Source organism: Danaus plexippus, chromosome 8 (genome assembly GCF_018135715.1).
Source record: "Danaus plexippus chromosome 8, MEX_DaPlex, whole genome shotgun sequence".
Lineage (NCBI taxonomy): Eukaryota > Metazoa > Arthropoda > Insecta > Lepidoptera > Nymphalidae > Danaus > Danaus plexippus.
In genome coordinates, this window is record NC_083542.1 from 3,257,874 (window position 1) to 3,279,929 (window position 22,056).

At 31.5% G+C, this 22,056-nt stretch overlaps 6 protein-coding genes across 8 annotated transcripts; 4 read left to right on the forward strand and 2 right to left on the reverse strand.

The window, feature by feature from the left end:
• Window positions 1-149: 149 nt before the first annotated feature.
• Window positions 150-3,813, reverse strand: LOC116773496 (signal recognition particle subunit SRP68). Its single transcript, XM_032665960.2, has 6 exons — window positions 3,575-3,813; window positions 2,867-2,988; window positions 2,522-2,749; window positions 1,628-1,816; window positions 1,423-1,553; window positions 150-1,210 (listed from the first exon to the last, which is right to left on the reverse strand). The coding sequence occupies exons 1-6, from the start codon at window positions 3,669-3,671 to the stop codon at window positions 193-195; spliced, it is 1,785 nt and encodes a 594-aa protein (XP_032521851.2). The 5' UTR covers window positions 3,672-3,813; the 3' UTR covers window positions 150-192.
• A 490-nt stretch (window positions 3,814-4,303) lies between these two features.
• Window positions 4,304-5,614, forward strand: LOC116772463 (large ribosomal subunit protein eL29). Its single transcript, XM_032664666.2, has 4 exons — window positions 4,304-4,412; window positions 4,545-4,593; window positions 4,670-4,734; window positions 5,461-5,614. Exons 2-4 carry the CDS (start codon window positions 4,557-4,559, stop codon window positions 5,578-5,580), a joined length of 222 nt encoding a protein of 73 aa, XP_032520557.1. The 5' UTR covers window positions 4,304-4,412; window positions 4,545-4,556; the 3' UTR covers window positions 5,581-5,614.
• Window positions 5,615-7,518: 1,904 nt separating this feature from the next.
• On the forward strand, window positions 7,519-9,475 carry LOC116775456 (E3 ubiquitin-protein ligase sina-like). Of its 2 annotated transcripts, XM_061521083.1 has the most exons (5): window positions 7,564-7,582; window positions 7,790-7,841; window positions 8,128-8,320; window positions 8,475-8,613; window positions 8,755-9,475. In XM_061521083.1, exons 2-5 carry the CDS (start codon window positions 7,816-7,818, stop codon window positions 9,339-9,341), a joined length of 945 nt encoding a protein of 314 aa, XP_061377067.1. In that variant the 5' UTR covers window positions 7,564-7,582; window positions 7,790-7,815; the 3' UTR covers window positions 9,342-9,475. The 2 variants fall into 2 exon arrangements, with proteins under 2 accessions (XP_032524257.2, XP_061377067.1); XM_032668366.2 differs by having other exon boundaries at window positions 7,519-7,841.
• Window positions 9,476-10,162: 687 nt separating this feature from the next.
• LOC116772762 (uncharacterized) lies at window positions 10,163-11,085 on the forward strand. The gene is made up of 2 exons (XM_032665058.2): window positions 10,163-10,589; window positions 10,667-11,085. The coding sequence occupies exons 1-2, from the start codon at window positions 10,441-10,443 to the stop codon at window positions 11,010-11,012; spliced, it is 495 nt and encodes a 164-aa protein (XP_032520949.1). The 5' UTR covers window positions 10,163-10,440; the 3' UTR covers window positions 11,013-11,085.
• Window positions 11,086-12,797: 1,712 nt separating this feature from the next.
• LOC116773004 (facilitated trehalose transporter Tret1-like) lies at window positions 12,798-17,115 on the forward strand. 2 transcript variants are annotated; one of them, XM_032665359.2, is made up of 8 exons: window positions 12,798-13,035; window positions 13,126-13,223; window positions 13,295-13,429; window positions 14,109-14,192; window positions 14,522-14,800; window positions 14,868-14,988; window positions 15,497-15,628; window positions 16,108-17,115. In XM_032665359.2, the coding sequence occupies exons 1-8, from the start codon at window positions 12,990-12,992 to the stop codon at window positions 16,617-16,619; spliced, it is 1,407 nt and encodes a 468-aa protein (XP_032521250.1). In that variant the 5' UTR covers window positions 12,798-12,989; the 3' UTR covers window positions 16,620-17,115. The 2 variants fall into 2 exon arrangements, with proteins under 2 accessions (XP_032521250.1, XP_032521257.1); XM_032665366.2 differs by lacking the exons at window positions 12,798-13,035; window positions 13,126-13,223 and having other exon boundaries at window positions 13,295-13,424.
• A 29-nt stretch (window positions 17,116-17,144) lies between these two features.
• Window positions 17,145-21,773, reverse strand: LOC116773328 (eukaryotic translation initiation factor 3 subunit D). Its single transcript, XM_061521082.1, has 10 exons — window positions 21,476-21,773; window positions 21,150-21,340; window positions 20,705-20,861; window positions 20,494-20,603; window positions 19,846-19,984; window positions 19,182-19,342; window positions 18,789-18,920; window positions 18,453-18,659; window positions 17,890-18,085; window positions 17,145-17,446 (listed from the first exon to the last, which is right to left on the reverse strand). The coding sequence occupies exons 1-10, from the start codon at window positions 21,666-21,668 to the stop codon at window positions 17,286-17,288; spliced, it is 1,647 nt and encodes a 548-aa protein (XP_061377066.1). The 5' UTR covers window positions 21,669-21,773; the 3' UTR covers window positions 17,145-17,285.
• Window positions 21,774-22,056: the final 283 nt, after the last annotated feature.

Consider the following 22,056-nt stretch of genomic DNA (forward strand, 5'->3'; position numbering starts at 1 on the left):
AATCTATTACCGGTGAATAAAAGAGGTTAATAAAAAAAGTATGTATATAAACTACATACTTTTAATATCACCATATTAGAAACAAATGAAATCAATACCAATAACAGTATTCGTTATATTATTATATAGTAACAATAAAACAACATGAATGACCATGATAATATATATTGCTGAATATTCCAGACAATGCCGTTACTTGTCACCTTTACCCCAACCCAAAAATCCCTTCACGAGTCCAGTGAGACCCGCACCTTGCTTCTTGTTATTGGCAGCTCCGGTCTTGTCATCCAAATTGGGGAACTCGATGAAATTGCACGCCAAGTCGAAAAATAGCGGCTTGCACGGCACCGCTTCCATGGGAGGTGGAAGTTTGAAGATGTTAGGGTTCTTAGTCAGTACTTGACTGTCCTCGCGGTAGTCATCGAGCCGATCGACTAAAGGTTTCTTGTCTTTGTAAGATTTCGTGTACTTGGTCTCTTCTTCCTCGTCATCTTCGAGCACCGAGTCGGCGTGGACTTCGTACTTACAGCTTTCTATATCCTTTTGCAAATCCTCTAACTTCGCAAGGAGTTGTTTGTCCTTTAATTTACTGGCGAGCGATTCAGCGGTATATGTACTGCATCGTTCCAATATGGCGAGTGCCTCTCTGAAACGTCGGAGGCCGGTCAAAACTTGCGCGATATAGTAGCATCGGAACGCCTTGTATGCTTTCATTTCCGTGTCAATTTCCGTCTGGTATGCGAGGTCGTTCTCAAATCCGGGCAGTTGTTGCAGCTCGCTGTAATTCTGCAAGATGATTTCATACAAACGCGTCAGGTCTTGAGGGCGCACTTTCTTCCCATCTATGGGTACGTTGTTGCGACGCGCCTCCTCGGCTTGCTGTACTAGAAGGTTATTACGTTCCACCGTTCTGACCAGACGTAAGTACATTAAATACGACAGCAGATAATTGACGCTGGACATTTGTTGGGCCTCGGCGTTCTTCAGTTTGGGATCGTTCTTAATCTCATCCTTGAGTGCGGAGATGGCATCTTTGCAGTCCATGAGGACGTTTTCCAGCAGTGCGATCCTGTGCTGTGAGTCGACAGCTGCTTTGAGCGAGGTTTCCAGGTCTTGTAGAGATATCAGGAACAGCCGGACCTTCTCTGGACGTACGGACACCACACGACCGCGCCACTCCACCTCGTGCATCACGCCTGAACGTGACTCCCTGAATACAAAGGAAGAATAATATTTAAAAATGCAACCAGCTCCTTAATCTACATACATGTGTCATCTTTTCTGTTATTGCTCAGAGAAAGTGAAGTAGGAAAAAATACCTATATAAAAACTTTAAAGTAAATAACACAAGAAGTTATTGAATGTTAGATAATTTCTAATAACGATTAAAGAATTACATGCATCAATATGAGTAAAACAGACTTAGCCTGCGCCATGAGGGTGTCCAAGTTATCAATGAGTCCTTGTCCCCTCAGCGCCAGAAGGTCGCCGGCAGCGGACTCATCTCCGATGTTGTAGGCGCAGTACCTCAGGCTGGGGTGTAATTCATCCACCTTTACACATACATATTATATCATATCATATCATATTATATTATATTGAAAAATAATAATTATTGTTCGACTACCTTCTGCTTGTACACTAACTGTTCGTCTTGCGGCAACGCACTACACAAGTTCTCAAGTACGAGCTGCGCGCTCCGTAGACAGTCAGCAGCTGCACGCCACTGCTGCAACTCTAACAGCAGCGCTCCCCGCAACCACGCCGCGTAAGCGCCCGCCTCAAGCTGCGTACGCGCAGAGCACGTGCCGCTTTGCTGTTTATAAAATTTAAAATAACTAACACGTAATATAACAGAACAAAACATGTTAATTCCTTGTCCCAGAAATTTTGAGTTTTGTGTAACCCCAATTCGGTTTTGATTTTTTTTTCTTCATACTTCAATCTCGTAAGCGTGATGTACCTAATAAGTTTTTAAATAAGCTTACAAAGATATCACCACTTTATAGAATTATTCAATCTATATATACAGAGTATATAATTATTATTCGCAATCAATGAGATAAAATGGTTTATACGCGCTGTAGGACTTGGAAGTTGCAAAACTTTACACCAATAAAAATTAAACCAAACAACATGCTTCTGCATTTTTCATTTAAGGTCCTAAATAACCTCAAAGCCCAATAAATATAGAAATAGTATTTCACTAATATATACATATTTATGTGTGTAACAAAAATGATGTTAATCTAAAACGACTACAGTTGAAATTTCCATGTATCGTCAGGATAATAGATGATTGCTTTATGACAGTTGCAATAAATGTTTTTAAATATACACCAAGGGACTCAAGGTCAAACAAAACACATCCGAATATACCAACCAATTAAAATAAAAGCTTGAACTCCATCACACATACAAGTTTTGAACCCTAACACATAAACCTATGTCCATTGGAATTTGAAGTTGAGGAAATCAGTAAGTTACTAATGTGTTGGTAACACAGGGTATAATAGATTACCTCGGATAGCTGTAAAAGCATCTGTGCGTGCGCACACGCTTTTTTCAGTCTGGCTACAAGATGGAACTTCTTCCTTGGCTCTGTGTTCGCCTCCTGTCTCAGCTGCATGGCATGAGCCCAGGCCCGTTCTGCTTGGAGCAACGGTACACACAGCAGACGGCTCTCAGCAGTCGAAGCTGTCAGGTGGGAGGAAGTGACGTCCCGACGACGGTAATGACGTCTATCGCCCTGTAATAAAGCATATTCTATGTGAACTATCATACCTTTGAGCTTTGTATAGCATAATATTATCAAAGTTTTTGTGGATGTGTTTAAATTTTTTTAATTTATTAAAGAAGTACAAACCTGAGGGATTTTCAGCACTTTACGCAAACGTCTTAGACGTCGCGAACAATAGCCCCGGTAACGTTGGTAATCTCCATGACGGAGTCCGTGCTGCTGTTGGGCATCCTTTATGACACGAAATACTGTCTTGTTGAGGCGATTATGAACATGTGTAGCATTATAACTTCTTTGTTGTAGTTAGTGTCATATAACAACTAATTATTATTAATATTTATAACATACAAATTACTACTGTGAATTGTGATAATTAAATTTTTAAAAAGTGGTAAAAGGTAAGACAATGAGATGATATTATGATTTATAGGCAGTTACAATCATTACAAATGGCATCACCATCAGTATTACAGAAAACTCAATACAATCAGTTCAATGCTTCAGTTACGAAGGCCCAATCTCTATAATGTACACTAAGACAGAAATTTCATTTTGTTACTAATTATATTTAAGCTCTCTCTTTCTACATGCATTATTTAAATACTAATAGAACAGTCAAGGCAAAAATTTGGGACCATTACATCTACCAAAAAATTTATTATTTCATTTAGCCTCACTATGGAAGAAAAAAATATATAAACCAGCTTTTAAAATAGATAGACTATTTCCCTTTAAAATGAAATGACATCAAATTCTGGTCAAAAATCTGGTTTAAATATATATTGCACAAGCATTCCGGCTACTTGTAATTTTTTAAATTTTTCAAAAGGATACTTTCTAAAGATATCATGTTCTTAGACTTGATTTCTTCTTTTGAACCATCGTCAGCAGCGACCGGCTGAGCATCTCCGCTCTCTTCTAACACAACCATTTTATAAAATTACTTTCCCTTTCTAACTAAATAAGAATTTTATTTCATTACGAAACTATCAAGAAAAGATTAAGAATTTAAGGAATAGTAATGATATTTTATACACGTCACGAACACAACGCTGATAATTGACAGACGTGACACAAGTGATAGATCATATAATTCAGAAATAACTTTATTTCTTGTTAATCTATAGTTCATATCAAAACTGTAATGAACTTAAAACGAAGTTCAGCAAAATATTAAACCTAAGAGCTACTTACTAAGTCATGTAAAACATTTTTGAAAAAATTAAAAACAAATGCATTTAGTTTATGAATTAACAAGAGAGTAAATAGGTAACATAGGGATAAGTTACTTCTATAGTTATGTATCAAAACATTTTTCTCAGATTTCAAAAAATTATACGTATTTCAAAAAACATTAAATACCTCGTAATAACTCTTTTTCGGAGACAAAACATTGTACATATGTTTCGTAAATGTTATTTACTTAACTGATTATTTTTATTTATTGTGGTATCAAAAATTAAAAAGATAGGTGATGCTACCTAAGTTGTCTATGGGTACTAATTAAAGACGAAAAATACAAAAGACATGGCTGTATGGACCTTGTTTTCTTTGCCTGTTCTGAACGGAACGAATTAACCAAAAAAAAAATTGTCTATGGGTACTGTCAAATGAGAAAACAGTGTCAACCTTACCAACTGTCTCTTTCTTGACGTTTCTTAGTGCTGTGTAGGTTAGTTTACTTTTTAATGAATAATATTTCCGAAAATATTACTGCAATCACTGGTTTTTTATAATATAAAAGTGTATTGGTGCACAGTGTATGTTCCATAGTAAATAGTAAGATATATATTTTTGTTTACAGAACTTAACCGAAATGGCGAAGTCAAAGAACCACACAAATCACAATCAAAGTGAGTTATTAGTATTATTACTTATATCAAAGGTCTATGTTTATAATATTTTCTAACGTTACATTTTATTTAACAGACCGCAAGGCTCACCGAAATGGTATCAAAAAACCTAAGAAGTTCAGACACGAATCTACTCTCGGCGTAAGTATCTTAATGTTTATGTCGTTACACTATACACGTTTTTTAAAGATACATAACATTATCAGTAATGAAGCTTAATTTATATACTTTTAAACTTTAGTTAAATTAAATCTTTTTTCTGTAGCATCAAGCTTAGGGCTTGTACTTAAAACAACTTGTTAGTAATTTAATGGTACATTTATTTTATTACCAGTATCTAATATTAAAAATAATGTATATAGCTGAACTAATAATTCAGTTTATTCAAACTTGTCTGTCAGTATAAGATTGCCATTTATATTCTTTTTAGCTATTTCAATTTTTTACAATTCTGTTGTACACAATGACTATTAACTTGATTAGTATTCAAAAGATCTTGTGTTTGTGAATTTTATATTAGTAGACATTATATTTTTAGGATTAATTCAACATAATATTGCACAGACAATATATTTAAAATTAATATTAATAAAAAATAAATGTGAAGATTAATAAATTTAAATCATGCTTAACATAATATTTTAAAAGATCTGTGGAATTTATTAACCAACAATGTTTATAAATTATTTGACACAGACTTAATTTGTAATTTTAATATCAATAAAACAAATAACAGTACCATTAACTCATTCAACTTTTTAGGCCATATGCACTCACATTCACTTTATATAAAAAATGTACAAAAAAAAGTACTAAATAATATTTTATATTGCAAAAGTAATCAATACAATTCTATTTATATTGCAGATGGACCCTAAATTCTTGAGAAACCAGAGGTTTTGCAAAAAGGGAAATTTGAAACCAGCCAAGCAGTTAATACGTGCTGCGGAAAGGAAAGCTGCAAGGGAAGCTAAGGCTAAGAAATGATTACTTTTAAGACAATAAAAGCTTAAAACACAAACTGTTTTTATAAAATCATAATTCCCATTGTAAATATTAAAAATCTGTGTGAACTTTTTCCGTAACAGCATATTAAAATAATTTGAAAGGTATTTAAACCTTTATTTTAATTATTTAAACATAAACTTGCATTTCGTAAAGTAGGTTAGCCAACTATTCCGTTTATGAAGTTAACATGGAGAGTCTGAATACTTTAAAAAGGGTCCTCAGGTGAAGTGCCAACGATTCGAGTCTACTAAGTTTGCCGGACGAAATGTTTGTTATTTTACAAAGTAGTTAATCAAAGACGATAAATATGTGCCGTTATTTCTTGCTAATTAAAATTAATGAGAAGAGATTACATGTGGTTAAATATGAGATATATATATGTGAAATTTGGAAAGACAGGTCATGATTTGAAACATGTTTAACACTCATTAATTGGGATAATCTATAGATATTTTTTAATGGTATAGTCTTAATATACTAGATATGAGTACACGTTAGGAAGTCTTAACAACACGCAAGGATTATAAGGTTTTAATCGTGTGTGCGACGCCATGGTGATTATTAAAAATAGCTTGAAAACAAAATAATGTTGGTAAGTTAATTTTCTATATGTATTTAATTAAATATTTATTTATTTCATTTATTCCGTCGATGTTGTGTCACTAAGAGTTTATATATATGTATATACATATTATGAGAGAAAATTCTATGGTTCACTCTACCGTAAGATAAGAGATTGTTTTACCTAAAACACTACATGTAGTATTTAACTAAATGAATATCAACAACAATATTTATGAAAACCTGAGTACATATACGTAATTTTCAAGAAAAAAAAAATTGGTCAGCTTTCTTGCATTCTTATCTACTATAATGTTACTTGGACATAAGTCCAGTACTTGTCTTAGGCGGCCCATCCATTTACAATAATTTTGCACAATATTTTTATTGTGAATAATATTGAATACCTGTTTGAATCCAAACGTTCAATAAAATTTAGCAAGAAAATTGATACACCATTCATTTGATTGAACTATCTGATCACTTGGAATTAAACAACAGCATAGAAGCAAAGACTAAAAAATCGATTCTTTTTGACTCGAATATTGGAATCGGGTATGTGTACTCGAATCAAATAGGAACAGTTTTCATCAGAACCAAAGTAGAAATCGAATCTGACTCGAGTAAAGACTCAGGACTTGTTTGTCCTAATTGAGTGCTGAATGACAACATTTTTGGTAAATTAACAATAATTTAACATTTAACAATAGTGGCAATTAGTATATTAAAAATAAATACAATGCAAAAGTTACAATTCATTAAAAATTAATAAAAATAATTTCGCAAAAAAAATTTGTACTAATAACGAATTTTCTCATATTTATAATTTGAGCTGTAATCTGTATAATCTTTGTCGAAAGGTTAATTTAAAAAAATTAAAAATCGTTGATTTATTTTTTATAATGTTTATATTTGTTCATTTATTAATTATTTCATTCATTCATTCATCATTGCTGTAATGTGAGAGATAACGGATACTTCAGTCATTTTTTACAAAAATAAATCACGCGTAGTATATCCAAAAAATACGAGTACAAACTAATGTGGAAACATTTAATAGTGTAATGACATTGAATTATAGGCAAAATATTTATATAAAAAATTTTAGGTATAATCAGGGACCATGGAAATATAAAGTTAGGTATAAAATATTAAAGATAAGATATTAAAGATAAGTTATGTACTGCATTTTTGTTCATAAACTTAAATTAATTAATTAATTAAAAAACAAAATATGTAAAAATAATTTTGTTGATCTCTTAAATATTTTTAACATGGCAACTCACAAACTTCATTAGGGGAATTCCCCGACCTGAACAATATTTTCATATCAATATAGTTATTAGTAATACATAATTTTCCTTGTCGTTACTCGGTCTGTGTTTGACTTCAGTACACAATCAGCGATACATTATTGCGGGTGACGATAATATCAACATCTATGTATATAGCAATTGAAGTGGATTTTGTTATCTTTTATTTCTAGATTACAGCTACTAGTGTATTGGATTCAATATTAAACTGTCTCTTTTATGGTTTATTCGAATTTTTGTGTAACGAGAAATAATATTTAATTTAGTTTAAAGAATTTTAAGACTTTTATACAGTTTAAACTTCAATCTTTTAGCTTACAAGTTACAACGTAGAATAAAAATGGCGAAAGCGAAGGTTAACCAGAAGTAAGTTTCTTTTACATTTTAACCAATCTTAAATCATTACCTTTAACTTCTAAGGACTTTACTACTTATTACAAAATTTAAAAAAAAAACTAGAAAGATAAGTTAAGATACCTTACAATTTGTTTTATGGTCAACATATTAATTATAATATATTTTAATCTAACATCTCTTACATTTATATTCATTGTAGTTATGGACATTTTATTTATAGTTATACTTTAATGAATAAGTGAAAAGCATGATTGAAAAAGATTTTCAACATATCAATTCTTATTTTTTTACTTAGAATGGGACCAGTTGTTGAGTTGCCTGAATGTCCAATTTGCTTGGACACCATGTCAGCTCCAATATTCCAATGTCAATCAGGTCACAGTCTCTGCAGCTCTTGTACTAAAGCGTTGATGCCTCCTATATGTCCATTGTGCCGTCAAGCAATGACTCAAGTGAGAAATTGGCAGCTTGAGGATTTGTTATTAAAGGTTAGTGAAAAGTTAACATTAATGGCAAAATCAGTTTGCAATTATTAAAATGTAATTAAGATACTATTAAACTAGTATCATTATCAAATTAACTTTATTTGAGATGCTTATTTTTATCATTGTAAGTATTAAAATGGCATTTCTTCTATACTAGGCTACTATGAACTGTCCGAATAGGATCATAGGTTGTGCTTATACAACTGTTGCCTCAAATATGGAAAACCACATCAAAGAATGTATTTATCGAGAGATGATTTGCCCTCTTCATGTATTTGGCAGATGTTCCTGGTCAGGTAATAAACCTCTTAGTTTAATATAATTTAATACATTTTACAATATCACACAAAATGTGTTTTTACTTCAAGTGAGGATTATTTTATGTTTTAATGAATATTGTATTTATTGAAATTTTTAACTAAATACATTTTTTTTAGGAAAACTAAAGGAAATGTTAGATCACTTTAAAGAACACCATTCTCAGAATTTGATTATGACTATGGATCAGAAAGTGACCATTAATAATCTTAACATTAATGAAGATGATCGCTTTGTGTACATTATGCCACAAGGTAAAATGATGTTCATAGTAACATTGAAAATTGATACAAAATTGAAATTAGCATTTTTTGCCGTACAACTTATAGCTTGTCAGAAAATTGCACAACAACATGTTTATGAATTAAGTATAACTAGTTTGCAAGACAAGGAAAGAAGAGTCAATTATTTTGATCACTGCTTTAGTGACGCAACGGAAACGAGAGAGATATTGCAATCAGCAAAATGTTGTGTTATGTCTCTAAGCATGCTGGGAAATTTCATTAACAAGAAATCATTATCATTCTCTTTGAATGTGCAAAGACTGAGACCAAACTATCAAAGAGAACCAAATAAAAATATTCATCAAGTTAATCCAAATGTTGCTAAGAATCGACAAAATTTTAGAGGTAAAAGTCCCTCAGCTGTAACTCACGGTCCCAATAGACCCAAAGGTCCATGGAAGAAAGCTATTAATCAAAAATAATAATATTATCCCATTTATAACAAACAAAATGTTATATTTTGATTCTTATGTAGTTATTAGAAAAGCTGTTTATGATACTACTTCTACTTATTTGTGAAATTGATTACTTAGAAATAAAAATAATAAATATTTAAGATATTTAATTTATTTTCCAATGAATCCAAATATTTCAATTATTTTTATAATAAATCTTTTGTATAATAATGTAAGAAATGCAGATGAGTTGAAAATTAAGAACAATTGAGTGGGTTTAATAATAATTTATATAATAATGATATGCTGAAACATAAAAAAAATATATTAAATTGATTATCTGCTTACAAAATATTTGCTCACATTTGTGTTTTCTTTTAAAATTTGCCTTTACCACCTCCATGTTTAATTGATAGGTGGTTGATTATTTTCATTCTCTCATGAGCTGTTACATATGTGGTACGAATCTTAATCATATTTAGCTATCTATTAGACAACTTGACATCCTGGGGTTGAACATAAAGAGACAATATAGTAAACGTAATATTGGTCCTGGAAGTAACTGCGATATGAAAAGGTAAATACTAAAATATTTTGTAATAATAAGTTGGCTAGAAAATATTAGAATTTTTAAACTATTTTACGGGTATTTTTCCCGAAAATATTAGAACTTCAAAGTTAGTCAGTGAGGAAAAATTCCAAATATATTACAAAAAAAAAAGATAAAATGATTTAAACAAATTATTATGGATAGCCATTAAAAAATACCATTTCCTTAAAAAAATAAGCTCCGATGTGTTTAAGTATAATATTGCGTATGCAGGTACCACCTGTCTATATGGATTCGTAAATGTCAAAGATATGTCATATTTGATAGTTATTAGTTAAAAAGTTGTTTAGTTCCAATTTGAACTGTTATGGCCATTGATAATAAGTTGTTTTAAATTTTACGTTTGTGTAAAACAAATTGGTGCATAATCATAGTTAGAGCTGTACTGAAGTGGACTGTGTGGCATGATATTATTAATTTTTATTTGCATCTAACAGTAGATTAGTAGAAATGGTTCTTCATTTTGGCTCTCATGTTACAATTAAAATAAAATTTTGAGAATTCAGTTATCCAAGAATGGAATTAACAAGTATATCTAGTTTTGAAGTACTTAAACTAAATCCTTCGAACTTATTGCTGCTGATTAACAAATGTGTAGAAATAAAACTTATAAAAAACACAATACTATCAGGTTTCATTAATTCTATTGATCCTATAGACTACAGGTAAATATTTATATGAATGCTTTGACGTATATAGAAAATTAATTTTAATTAATAATAATAATTGTTTTTCACATTAGTATGGTTATATTAACCCTCCAAGAAGACAAGGTTAGAACAACATTGATACCGGGTCATGCAATTTTGGATGTCTGTGTGAAGGAACCGGATTCAAGTATAAACATTCCGAAAAAGAAGTCTATAGATTCGGCAGCAGTCTGCAAAACCAATAGAAAGCAGATGGTTCTTGGATGGTTAAAAGAAAATTTGTTACCAGTCTCTGAAATGAATGAGAACATTGTTTTTGGGAATGTCACAATCTTACCTCCATACCAGATTACAGATATATGCACTAATAATCCAATGGTCGCAATGCAACTTGTAAATATTATGAATAAAATGCCAGATGACTATAACCCAGCATAAGTAATGTATGGCATATTTGTTAATTTGAATTTTCAATTAAATTGTATAATAAGTTGTCAAATATATTAAATTTATAACTCCAGAGTTTTTAATTTATAAAATTTTAAAACTGCAATAATTTGTATTATTGAATTTATTTTAGTTGGAATACATATTTAAAGTACTCAGTCAAGTTAAAAGATGTTATAATATTTGTATAGTTAATACAATAAAAGATCAGTCATACTATTTAAATAACTTATTTCTTTGGAATAATTACCATGCGTTTATGTAGGGCTTCATATTTTAATCAGAAGTTAATGTTAGTGCTAACTTCCCTGACATCACCATATTTTCAATTTTGTGAAATTATTTTTTACGGTATTTTTTTACGGTAATTTATTACATTTCTTAAAAGACTTATAAATTAACTAATTTTTATCAGTTAATTATTTATAAAAATGATGGTGTTTACGTCGATTTCGTCCTTTCCCTGATTTTGAGTTGTATTCCGGGGACATAATCTCTAAAGCCTGACATGTCATTTATAATATAATTAGCGAATACAATAACTTTATTTAGTTTAAGGAGATATTCCATTTATTAATTTCTATGAAATAAACATACATTATACCACCTCACGTTATTGCAGAGTATACACAAGTCCTATTATACCTTATAACCTTCCCTTTTCATACTATAATCAAATAGATATTGTGACACATTTATGGTATAATGAACGAAAATATGAAAATTTAATATCTGGAAGTTATTTTAATATCTGGAAAGGTATGTTTGCAAAATATCTAACATTTTATTGATAGCTGAATTACAAAAGGTCAAAAGAAATAAATAATAGTTATATTAATAAAAGTGAATACACGATGTATTTGACGATGATTTTATGTAAATATAATATTAGGCATTTTATAGAAATTAAAGTATCTGAAATTCAAATTTTACACGTTAATTTTTATTCCACGAAGTTATGAAGTGCTGAACGGATAAACTATTCCTTTAACTTTAAAAATGTTATTTTTTCTTAACTTATATCTACTGTTTGTTAATTTGGTTAACGATCATGTTTTGTTCATTGTTGATGTTGATAAAATTGCTATACTAGGTATGTCCGACTTGTGTGTATTGTAGTCTTGTAGAACATCTTTTTCTTCTGGCAATCATTCTACGATCAAAGCAATCATCGCTGTCGGATGTCAATAAACATGTAATTTTTTATGACTATTATAGTTAATAAAAGCGCTTTTTACCAATTTTAGTATGTAAATAAATAAATTGAGGAGTTTTTACTGTAACTTCCTATTTATTTACCTTTTTTCAATAATAATATATAATAATATAACAATTAGTCGTCATAAATGGCTTACTGAGTATTTTGTCATTTTTGTCTGTTAGTTCTGTTTTTTTTTTGGTAATTTTATATAACATTATTTAACTCTTTTTTAATATAACCGTTTGTAAAAATAAATTATTTATTTAATTGGAAACGTGATGTTAGTAAATTTAGTTTCTATCAGCAACACTGAAATACAAAGATACTACACAATAACTGTGTTTACACGTAAAAGTGTTTTGTTCAGGGTAAAAGAATCGAGACCTATTATATAAAATGCATATTATTATTAAAAATAAAATTCTGGTTTTGCATAATTAATTAAGTGCTTATGGTTTGATGATATCAATGTTTGAATTAAAAAATAGTTTTTATTAAAAGTATAAATCCTACCACAGATAACATTTGGTTCTACAACAGGAATCTTTAAATTATACGGAAGATTTACAATAGTGATGTCATTGATAATAATGATATCTGTGTAAACATGAGACAAATTTGTCTATATGGAAGCAAGTTGCTATTTGTGTTCTCAGTTCTGGCATTTCGATAGTGTGCGGTGGTGACTAAAGACTTGTAAATAAATGTAAATTAATGTTTTGTTATAATTAATATTTTTATTACTTTGTGAATATTTAGTAATCGTGATGACAAAAACAAATAGAAAAGTGCAATATTTGGCGGGTTTGTGTGGTAAGTCAGGGGCGGGAAATTTAAAATAATAAGCTATTTATACATACATACATGATAAAATCCAAACATTATTTCATCGGCACTCGGCAGTATCATTGGCATTCACGTTTACTGGGGCTGTAAATACTTGGGCTTCACCTGCGATTCCAAAGTTCAAAAATGGCGATGCGAACATTGTTATTTCAGACGTAAGTTAAAACATATTGTTCTTGGCGTCTTACGAAATAATTAAAAGTAATTCTTGCTTATTCTTGAACAGGCACAAACATCGTGGGCAGTATCGGTATCGGCCTTGGGGTCATTGCCAGGATGTTACTTTGGCCGGGAGCTGAGCGAACGTGTAGGACGTCGAAAAACTATAATCCTGGCCGCAGTTCCAGGATTTGTAGGTGCGGTACGTTCTTTAATTAAGACCTATTTTTTTTAAATTACATTTGTAAGTAAAATGTCTGTGCCAGTTGTTGTAGAAGGTATATATCGCGTATATAAAACAATAAATGGCTAATTATTAAAATCACCTAAATATATATTAGCATAATTACACAAATTAATTAATATTCTTCTTTAAGTTAATTCAAATTTATATTTTTCATTCCTCGCCAGTGTGGTTCCTGTTCTATTTATTCTAAATTAAAAGAAATGTAGTAAGACTTATGTTATCAAAGTTATCAATGAACTTTATTCATCAGGTCTCAATATAATATATGGTGCGAATTTAAAACGATCTCCGACCTCGGGGAAATTATTGAATAAACATCAAAATCTAAAAATAAATCAATAGTTTTTATACAAACATAAATATTTTTCTGTGTATAAGATAAAAATTTTAATTTCGTTTAATTCCAATATTTTTATTTGCCTGAAATATCGATCAAGTATTTGGTTTCATGGTAATATTTTATTGTCAGTCGAGAACTTTTCGAATCGGTTAACTGTTTTTTTTTCAAAAAAAGAATAACTTCTTCTATAAACTGTTTTTGAATAAAGAATAGTTTTTATAAAAAACAAAATAATAATTAAAAAGAGCTTGTTCTTTAAATGTGTTGAATGTAGTTATATTGTATTATTTTCAGATGATCATTCTATTTACGAAATCCCCATTGCTGATGTGTTTTGCAAGGATTCTGATGGGGATTGCAAATGGCATCACTGCAGTTGTAAGTATAAATTGTTATTATATATTTATATGCGACATATCCTTGATGTTTAATTTGAAAATATTTTTATTTTATTATTTATTTTAAAAATTCTGAAATAGAAGTGAATAGTTTTTGATTGTATCATAATATTTGGTGATGCGTCTTATTGAATGCAAAACAAACAAAATACGCCCTGGAATATAAATTTTACACTATTCTTGAGATTCAGTAGAATTTTTCATAATAAAAAACTTTTACTTCCAACACCTAATGTCATTTTTATTTGATAATTGTTGAGTGGATGGGAATAATTATAAACTATTTTGATTACGGGTATTACATTTCAGGTTACAATGATTTATTTGACAGAAATAGCGGATAAGGAAATTAGAGGAGCCTTGGGAATGTTGGTACAGGTTATGAACAATTTGGGAAGTTTGGTCCTTTATGGTATAGGGCCGTTCGCGTCGTACAACGTGTTGAACTTGATAGTACTTTTTATATCTGCGTTCTTCGCTCTGTTATGTCTGTGGGTACCCGAATCTCCTTATTACCATTTGGCGAGAGGAAACGTAGCTGCCGCAAAGAAATCATTTTTGTTTTTGAAAGGTTCTAAGGACAGTAAGGTACGTTTGCTTCTAGACTCATTAAAATATACTAAATTTAGTGATAATCACAACGTTTTTATAACAGTGGGCTGATGAACAAATGGGTATAATGAGAGTGCACGTTCAAGAGAGTATGGAAAATAGAAGCACTCTCAGAGAATTGATCAGTAACATGAAATATAGGAGAGCTATCTACATCATCGCTGGTAAGGGAAATATTCTGTTTATAAATTAAATGTCCTTTCATTTTAATTGATTCTGTACTTGATATTACATATATATATATATATATGTAATAGAAGGTAGTTATATATATATTTAACTACCTTCTATTGTTTCTTTGCTGTAGCTTTGCATAGACCTCGTGAATATTGACAGTACATATTGCGTCTTTGCCCTGATATTTACTTAGCAACCAAGTTGTCATTATTTATGTTTATATGAAATTAAACCTTAAATTATGTGATAATAAAGATTTCAACCGTTTGTTAAATGTAGTATAATTTTTGACAAATATAACTATCATTTACTTACGACTATATCACCTGTACGTTTTAGTATCTGCTAACAAATAAGCCTTAATTTAAAAAAATATATTATTAAGGCCTTTTTAATTAATTATCTGGTGAAATCTAATTATTTTCTTGATTTAGCTTATGTGTTTTTAGTATTCCCTTGCAAGTTTTAATATTTCAATATTACTTTGTACCACAGGCTTAAAAGTCTTGCAGTATATGACCGGTAGTTTGGCTATACAAGCTTATTTGGAGGTAATATTCCGTCAGAGCAGTTCAATATCGGGGCCGTACGCTAGTATTGTTTATGGATTCGTCCAACTTGGTGCAGGTAGTATAAAACAATGAACACACATATGCATATACATAGACTTCAGTCTAATTTTAAGCTGTGTACACATAGTATTTGATCAAACTGATAAGACGGTAATGGGTTAGGTCTTCCTGAACAATTGCTTGATATCTTTATTAGTGTATTGAATGTATTTGTTGAACATAAGATTTGAATTAACTGTTTCCATGACATTACAGTGATATCAGAGGTAATGTACATTTTTATCTGATAATATCTCGTCCTAGGATTTATAATAACATTTTAATCTGATTATATTTTGCAATAGCTACTATTAATGCATCTTGGCGTATTTTCAAGCAATATTACTCTACTTTTCATATTTTCCTATTTGAGCTCGATTTATACATTGTTTTTTGTTAGTGAAATAGTTATTTAGAAGATTAAATATAAGTGTAGATGAAAGATTTATTTTGTTTGATTTATATATTATATTGATATGTTGTGATGTATTTCAGGTATCGGAGCTACTTTTCTGGCTGGATATTTCGGTAGGCGGATTCTCATGCTGTTTTCGAGCCTCGGTGTTGCCATGTCGCTAACAATAGTCGGTGTATATTTTTTCTTAAAAGACTCTGTAGTCGTGAACAAGGAGGTTTTATCATCAATATCTTCGTTGCCATTAATCGGGGTTCTGGGTTTTAATGTTTTGTATGCAGCCGGTTTAGGAAATTTGCCTTACATAATGCAAGCCGAGCTGTTCCCTATGAACGTTAAAGCGATCGCTTCTAGTATGGCGACAATGCTCGCCTGTGTGCTGGCGTTTTCCGTGACTAAGTCCTATCAAGGTATCAAGGATGTTTTCGGTCACTACACGGTGTTTTGGTCCTTTGCCGCCGTCGCTGGCTTCGGAGTGTTCTTCATATATTTCTTCGTCCCCGAAACTAAGGGGAAAACGTTAGAGGAAGTCCAAGACAACATGCAAGAGGCAGTCGTAGAAATAGAAAGACTAAACAAGACGGATAATTGAGTAATTAAAACTTACTATAATGATTAATAATGTTTTTTCCAGTTGTTACGAATTAACATAGTGTGTTCATACTGTTACCTTATTTATGAGTCGTTAAGATTGTTACATATGTATCTGGATGTGAAAAAAACATCACATTTTGAGTTCATATTGTTAACATTACAGGGTAAACCGTTTCGATCTTTTTTTTAAGTTTAAAAAAAAAATATGTGCATATTATTAAGTGAAAAAAGAACTAATAACACGACATTTACATTTTACGTGTACAAAAAGCATATTGTAGAATTAATATGTCATATATTTTTAAAGTTTTTATTTTAGTAGTCTCGAGATGTATTGATATACGCTCATGATCAATTGTTATCGTAAACAAAATACTCAAAGAAAATTTTATAAATCGACCATAGATTTTATACATTATTTATAATGTGTGTTGCCAAAGTGAAAACCAAATGTATATTTTTATATAAAATACATTATTTATATTTAAAAATAACATTCGTTTTATTATAATAAAACTCATAATGTGACCAAAAGTATTTACTGAATACATTGTAATACACGGTTTTAAAAAAGTCTAACCATAGACTAAATCTCGGATGAATTCCTGAGACGACTGACCATAGACCAAATCTCGGTAGATGTCCTAGGACGTAAACTCCTAGACTAAATCCTCTTGGAGTTCCCGTAGGAGTATAGCGGTGCGAAGGGCGTATCAGCGGGCTCGTCCCCACTCTCCTCGGATGCATCCGACTCGAACGTGTTGTCCGGGATGTCGTACAAACGGATCAAAGGCTTATTCGGATCCTTCATTATTAGATATTTACCTGGAAATTATATTAATATTGCTAGTATTCAGAATTAAGTTGTCGGTTTACTTACAAATTATTTTTCTTATATCCAGATATCAATAATAAATTCTGCGTAATTATAACTTATAGACATGGCTATTTTTGGAAACCAAAAGGGGTGAATAAAATTTGCATTCAACCATTGGTGATGTAGATTGTTATTTTTGCAAAATATTCAAATTACTAACTTAACACAGTTCTGTGTCCTACGCTTCATGTTTGGCTACTGGTGAGGGTAGAGTGGAATATTTTTTATTATTCCTTGAAACACCTTTTATGGATATCATTCTTCATACAATATGCCAACATATTACATACACTAGTGCATTTTAATCACACACTTTTCATTCGCCTAATACACACCGGAAGTACTTCATCAACCACAATGTGCTCAATAATAAACGTTCACTATAACTCACCATCCTTCTGTTTCATACATATATCTATGATACAGCGCAGGATGCCCCAGGCGTTGTCCATGGAGAGGTTGATCTGTGCAGCAAACTCGTGCGGCTTGAACTGCTGAGTCCCGAGGATCACGTGACGGGAGTTATCACGGACTTGAGAGCGAGACACGTAACCGAACTTGATCTGGTCCGAACCAGCCAACAACGCCTAGAAATGATAATAATAATAAAAAAACCCGAAAATATTAGTTTCATTTAAATGAATCATCGCGAAAGTCTCAGTACTCATAACGCTTGGGGGTTTCAAGAAAACTTTAAAATCATGCAAAGACAGTACTTAATTTTCTTTAGCCTTGTATTGTTGTGTTGTTAAATGTTGGAATAAAGTCTATGGTTTTGTTACATTTAGCACTTGAGTAAGAAGTAACTGGTGTATGTTTGATGCGTTATATTATCCAACGTCATGTGTTCAGATCTAATTTCCTAACCTCAATTTTAACTACGCCAGTCATTTGTTTCGTTTCTATGTACATGTTTTGTTGATGAGGCTATACATTTCGTTGACTTCGCGTTACCTGTACAGTCCACTTAGCGAGTTTGCACGAGTTATTCCTTAGTTCGTTGGCTAGCACGGCACCTCTCTGTGTGTCCAACTTCTGCCGCCACTCGACGCCGTTGGCTATCTTAGAGTCCCATTCATTCAGGGCTTTGATGCTGAGGAATTGGGTCTCATTCTGTGGACCCTGCATCACCGCGTCGTGTTCACAACGAGCTACCAGCACCTGGATTGTAAGGTAGAATCTTAGTATATTCTTATTTTGGAAGTCTGAAACTATTTATTCAGATAATCATGTTCTAAAGCTGACCATAAACTACACAGGCATATAATGCTAAAGAATAAACTATCTTACCACTCCATTATTGAGGTTCCATTTACGGTAGCGATAACCGACAGAGGCGACTTCACCGTCCTCCTCCTCGGAGACAAAAGGATTCGGTTCTTGGAACTTGTACTTCGGTTCGTTAGATCCAGATTTAAGAACCTGAAACAAAAATATGTACGTTTTTGAATTTAGCTTGTTAACTTCAACGTCAAAAAAACTTTATAGTAACATCATCATCATCAGCCTATCGGAACCCACTGCTGAGCAAAGGCCTCGTCTCACATGGAGAAGGTTAAAGCAAGGTTTCTAGTAACATTAAGTCCATTTTTAAGTTGACTAATATATATTACAAGGTAATATTTGTATAGTTTGAGGGCTTCAAGGAGTGGTAGTGATTGTGGTGAATGAGAATTAATATACCTGTTGACTGAAGTTATGGTTGATAAAAGTTGCCTCGAGTGCCAGGTTCCGTGGAGAATTGATGGAGTTCCCATCATCCGCTGGCGGCTCAACTGACGTCTCATTGACAGTCAGCAAATCAAATTCAGTGTTGTCACGCTTGTCCAAGAACAACTTGTCACCTGAAACCGAATGTTTTGTCTTAATTAGTAAGAATAGTAATTTAAAGACTAATGAGATCTAAGACTTTCGCGAGTTTTATTCATTCAAATGAAACTAATATTTTTCGGATATACTACGCGTGCTTTATTTTTGGTTAAAACTACATATTCCCGATGTTTCGGTTACTTTTCAGCAACCGTGATCACGGGCAGGCGAGATGTACGAGATTTAAATGAATTTAACTACTCTCGCCAAATAAACATATAAATACAATGGACTAAGTCTTTATGAGAGTCAAATGTATAGAAATATAAAATATAAAAAACTGTGTGTGTGTTTTTGATGTGATGGGAGTATTTGAAAAATTTCTTTAATTCGCATTCAGAATTATTAATAAATTTTTTATTGTAATCTAAAATATATTACAATATTATAACATAATATTGTTTAAATCTATATCTATATCTTTTATATGTAATAAAAAAAATCCTAATTTAAAGTGATATGATTATTTTTAACATACCAATCTTCTCGATAACAATGTCCCATGAATAATTGGAGCGAGTGCAGCACATTATGGTCGCCAGTATAGCATCGGTGGCGTACACGGTGCCAGTGGTCTTGCTGAGACGACGGATCACTGGGTCATCTGTGGTCGTGACCTAGACAGATAATTCTATATTTTAGTTTTATTATTAAGATAAAAGCAAATCTTAGATTAAATAATTGAATAAAAATTTAAGTAGGAGATATGTAATGAACAATTCATCAACGGGAGTATTATTTGAATCTGCTACCTCGGAATATAGCATTCTAGATGCTTTGCCAATTAAACAATTGCGCCTTGATTGGAGTACATGAATAAGCATTCAATATGATGAAGATGATGAGATGAACATATAGATTTATTTATATATTCAATGTTGGATTTCTACTAACCATGTGAAAAATCTATAAGAACCTCAGTGTAAAAATTTGTTTATATTTTTTATGATAGTCCTTAATAACTATTCCTAGTTTGTATCTGAACAGACTATTCTAATTACTTACTCTAATGTGTATGGATTATTATAAACGACACATTCTGTTAATCACTAACAACTATTGTCTGCGTATAGACATAATATATTTAAAAATGCATAGCATATTTGGCTTTATATTATCTCTTTACCGTATGGAAGATCCGGTCGATACGTTGAAGTGGTTTTTCGTGTTTCACATTGACACGATCATACGCCTTGTCATAGTACTCAAGAGTACCGCAGCACACTATATCTTCACCTGGAAGTTCACATTATTTATAGTAAGCTTTATTTTCTCATTATGTATTTTCTAATGTTCACTTTACAAAGGCCACAGTAAATTAAATTTGTATTACTGACCTTCTTTAATTCCTGGGAGTGAAAGTTTAGCAAGACGAGGGAAGTCCATATCTTCAATAGTGACCCAGGTTGGGCGTACAGTGACTGATGCATCCCTGATTTTCATTGGAGCACCCCTTTGGCCCCATCTCTTACCAAGCTTGCGGTCTCGTTGTTGCTTAAAATTTATATTTTAGATCAATTTAGCACAGTGTATTATTTACTAATGTCTATATAATTAGCTTGATCTACAATATCTTTATTTAAACCTGATTTTTATATATATCATGAATTTTTATATATATATATATATATATATCAGTAACCTTAAGGTCACACACACACACATAATTGAAGTATTTTTTTTTAATTTAGCAGTATTTCAATATAAAAAGACTGTCATTGAGATATGACAATTCATGAATATGAAGAATTTAGTACTAGGAAACAAGAAAAGTTAACTTACTTTACTCAAAGTTGTCATACCGCCAGGAGTACGGGCGCCTCTAGCACCACGTCCACGCTGGCCTCGAGCGCGTCCCCGTTGGTAAGGAGGTTTCTGATCGCGTTTGGTATCCACCAGATGGAAGGAATTCTCGTCTTCATCGTGTACATATGCGTATAGCGAACCAGCGCCGAATTGAGAAGCATACTTATCTAGAATGACACAAAAGATCTTATTTATTGTGTTTTTATAGATCTATGCAAAGTAATTATTCATAACCTATAAAGATAGGAGTTAGTAGTAGGAACAATTACTTTTATATATCGAGAAGATATTTTAAAACATACTTTGGTATTTCTTGTCCTGTACCATTGTCCAATCACTTATTTTTCCTAGTCGGTCGCCTTTACTGAAGGGTTGGTAGGGCATGTCCCGAAATTGCTCCGGCATTTCGCAAGGGCCCCATCCTGTAGGATTGTCTTGGATTATGGGAGCCACAAATCGTATCGGCTCTTCGGCCGGTAAAACGTGTTCTGACATTACAACAGGGTAACTATTTATTGTTTAATAAATACACTTTACAGATATTACAGAATTAACATGCCACACGACACTTTCTATCAATCAGCAAGTGGCAATAGCAACACAAGTTATCAAAGACTAAAAAATAAAGATTATATAAGGATATATATTTTTTCTCTATAATGTGTATAAAACAATGTTTTGCTATAAAACTGAGAAATAACAGTCATTTGAAATATTAAATAACAATTTCTTGATATTTTTACATTATAAAAATGTATTTTTTTTAAACACTGTTTAGACGTTTTGAATTCTTTGTTTTAATCTTGTTTTAATTTCTAACATTCCATATGTAAAAATTTGAAAAAAACAAAAGAATTTTAAGCATAAAATTTGTTGAGAAGTC

Bases quoted from the DNA above. Each gene is read 5' to 3' on its own strand.
- LOC116773496 (XM_032665960.2), bottom strand. From the start codon at position 3,671: ATGGTTGTGTTAGAAGAGAGCGGAGATGCTCAGCCGGTCGCTGCTGAC. The intron at 1,817-2,521 runs GTAATCTATTAT...TTTTATAAACAG, and splicing joins TGCTTTTACAGCTATCCGAG to CAAAGCGGCACGTGCTCTGC. The intron at 1,211-1,422 runs GTCTGTTTTACT...CTTTGTATTCAG, and splicing joins ACCCTCATGGCGCAGGCTAA to GGAGTCACGTTCAGGCGTGA.
- LOC116772463 (XM_032664666.2), top strand. From the start codon at position 4,557: ATGGCGAAGTCAAAGAACCACACAAATCACAATCAAA. The intron at 4,594-4,669 runs GTGAGTTATTAG...TTTATTTAACAG, and splicing joins CCACACAAATCACAATCAAA to ACCGCAAGGCTCACCGAAAT. The intron at 4,735-5,460 runs GTAAGTATCTTA...TTTATATTGCAG, and splicing joins GACACGAATCTACTCTCGGC to ATGGACCCTAAATTCTTGAG.
- LOC116775456 (XM_032668366.2), top strand. From the start codon at position 7,816: ATGGCGAAAGCGAAGGTTAACCAGAA. The intron at 7,842-8,127 runs GTAAGTTTCTTT...TTTTTTACTTAG, and splicing joins AAAGCGAAGGTTAACCAGAA to AATGGGACCAGTTGTTGAGT. The intron at 8,614-8,754 runs GTAATAAACCTC...CATTTTTTTTAG, and splicing joins TGGCAGATGTTCCTGGTCAG to GAAAACTAAAGGAAATGTTA.
- LOC116772762 (XM_032665058.2), top strand. From the start codon at position 10,441: ATGGAATTAACAAGTATATCTAGTTTTGAAGTACTTAAACTAAATCCT. The intron at 10,590-10,666 runs GTAAATATTTAT...TTTTCACATTAG, and splicing joins ATTGATCCTATAGACTACAG to TATGGTTATATTAACCCTCC.
- LOC116773004 (XM_032665359.2), top strand. From the start codon at position 12,990: ATGACAAAAACAAATAGAAAAGTGCAATATTTGGCGGGTTTGTGTG. The intron at 13,036-13,125 runs GTAAGTCAGGGG...GGCACTCGGCAG, and splicing joins ATATTTGGCGGGTTTGTGTG to TATCATTGGCATTCACGTTT. The intron at 13,430-14,108 runs GTACGTTCTTTA...TATTATTTTCAG, and splicing joins TTCCAGGATTTGTAGGTGCG to ATGATCATTCTATTTACGAA.
- LOC116773328 (XM_061521082.1), bottom strand. From the start codon at position 21,668: ATGTCAGAACACGTTTTACCGGCCGAAGAGCCGATACGATTTGTGGCT. The intron at 20,604-20,704 runs GTCAGTAATACA...GTGAACTTCCAG, and splicing joins ACTCCCAGGAATTAAAGAAG to GTGAAGATATAGTGTGCTGC. The intron at 18,660-18,788 runs GTAAGATAGTTT...CTTACAATCCAG, and splicing joins GGAACCTCAATAATGGAGTG to GTGCTGGTAGCTCGTTGTGA.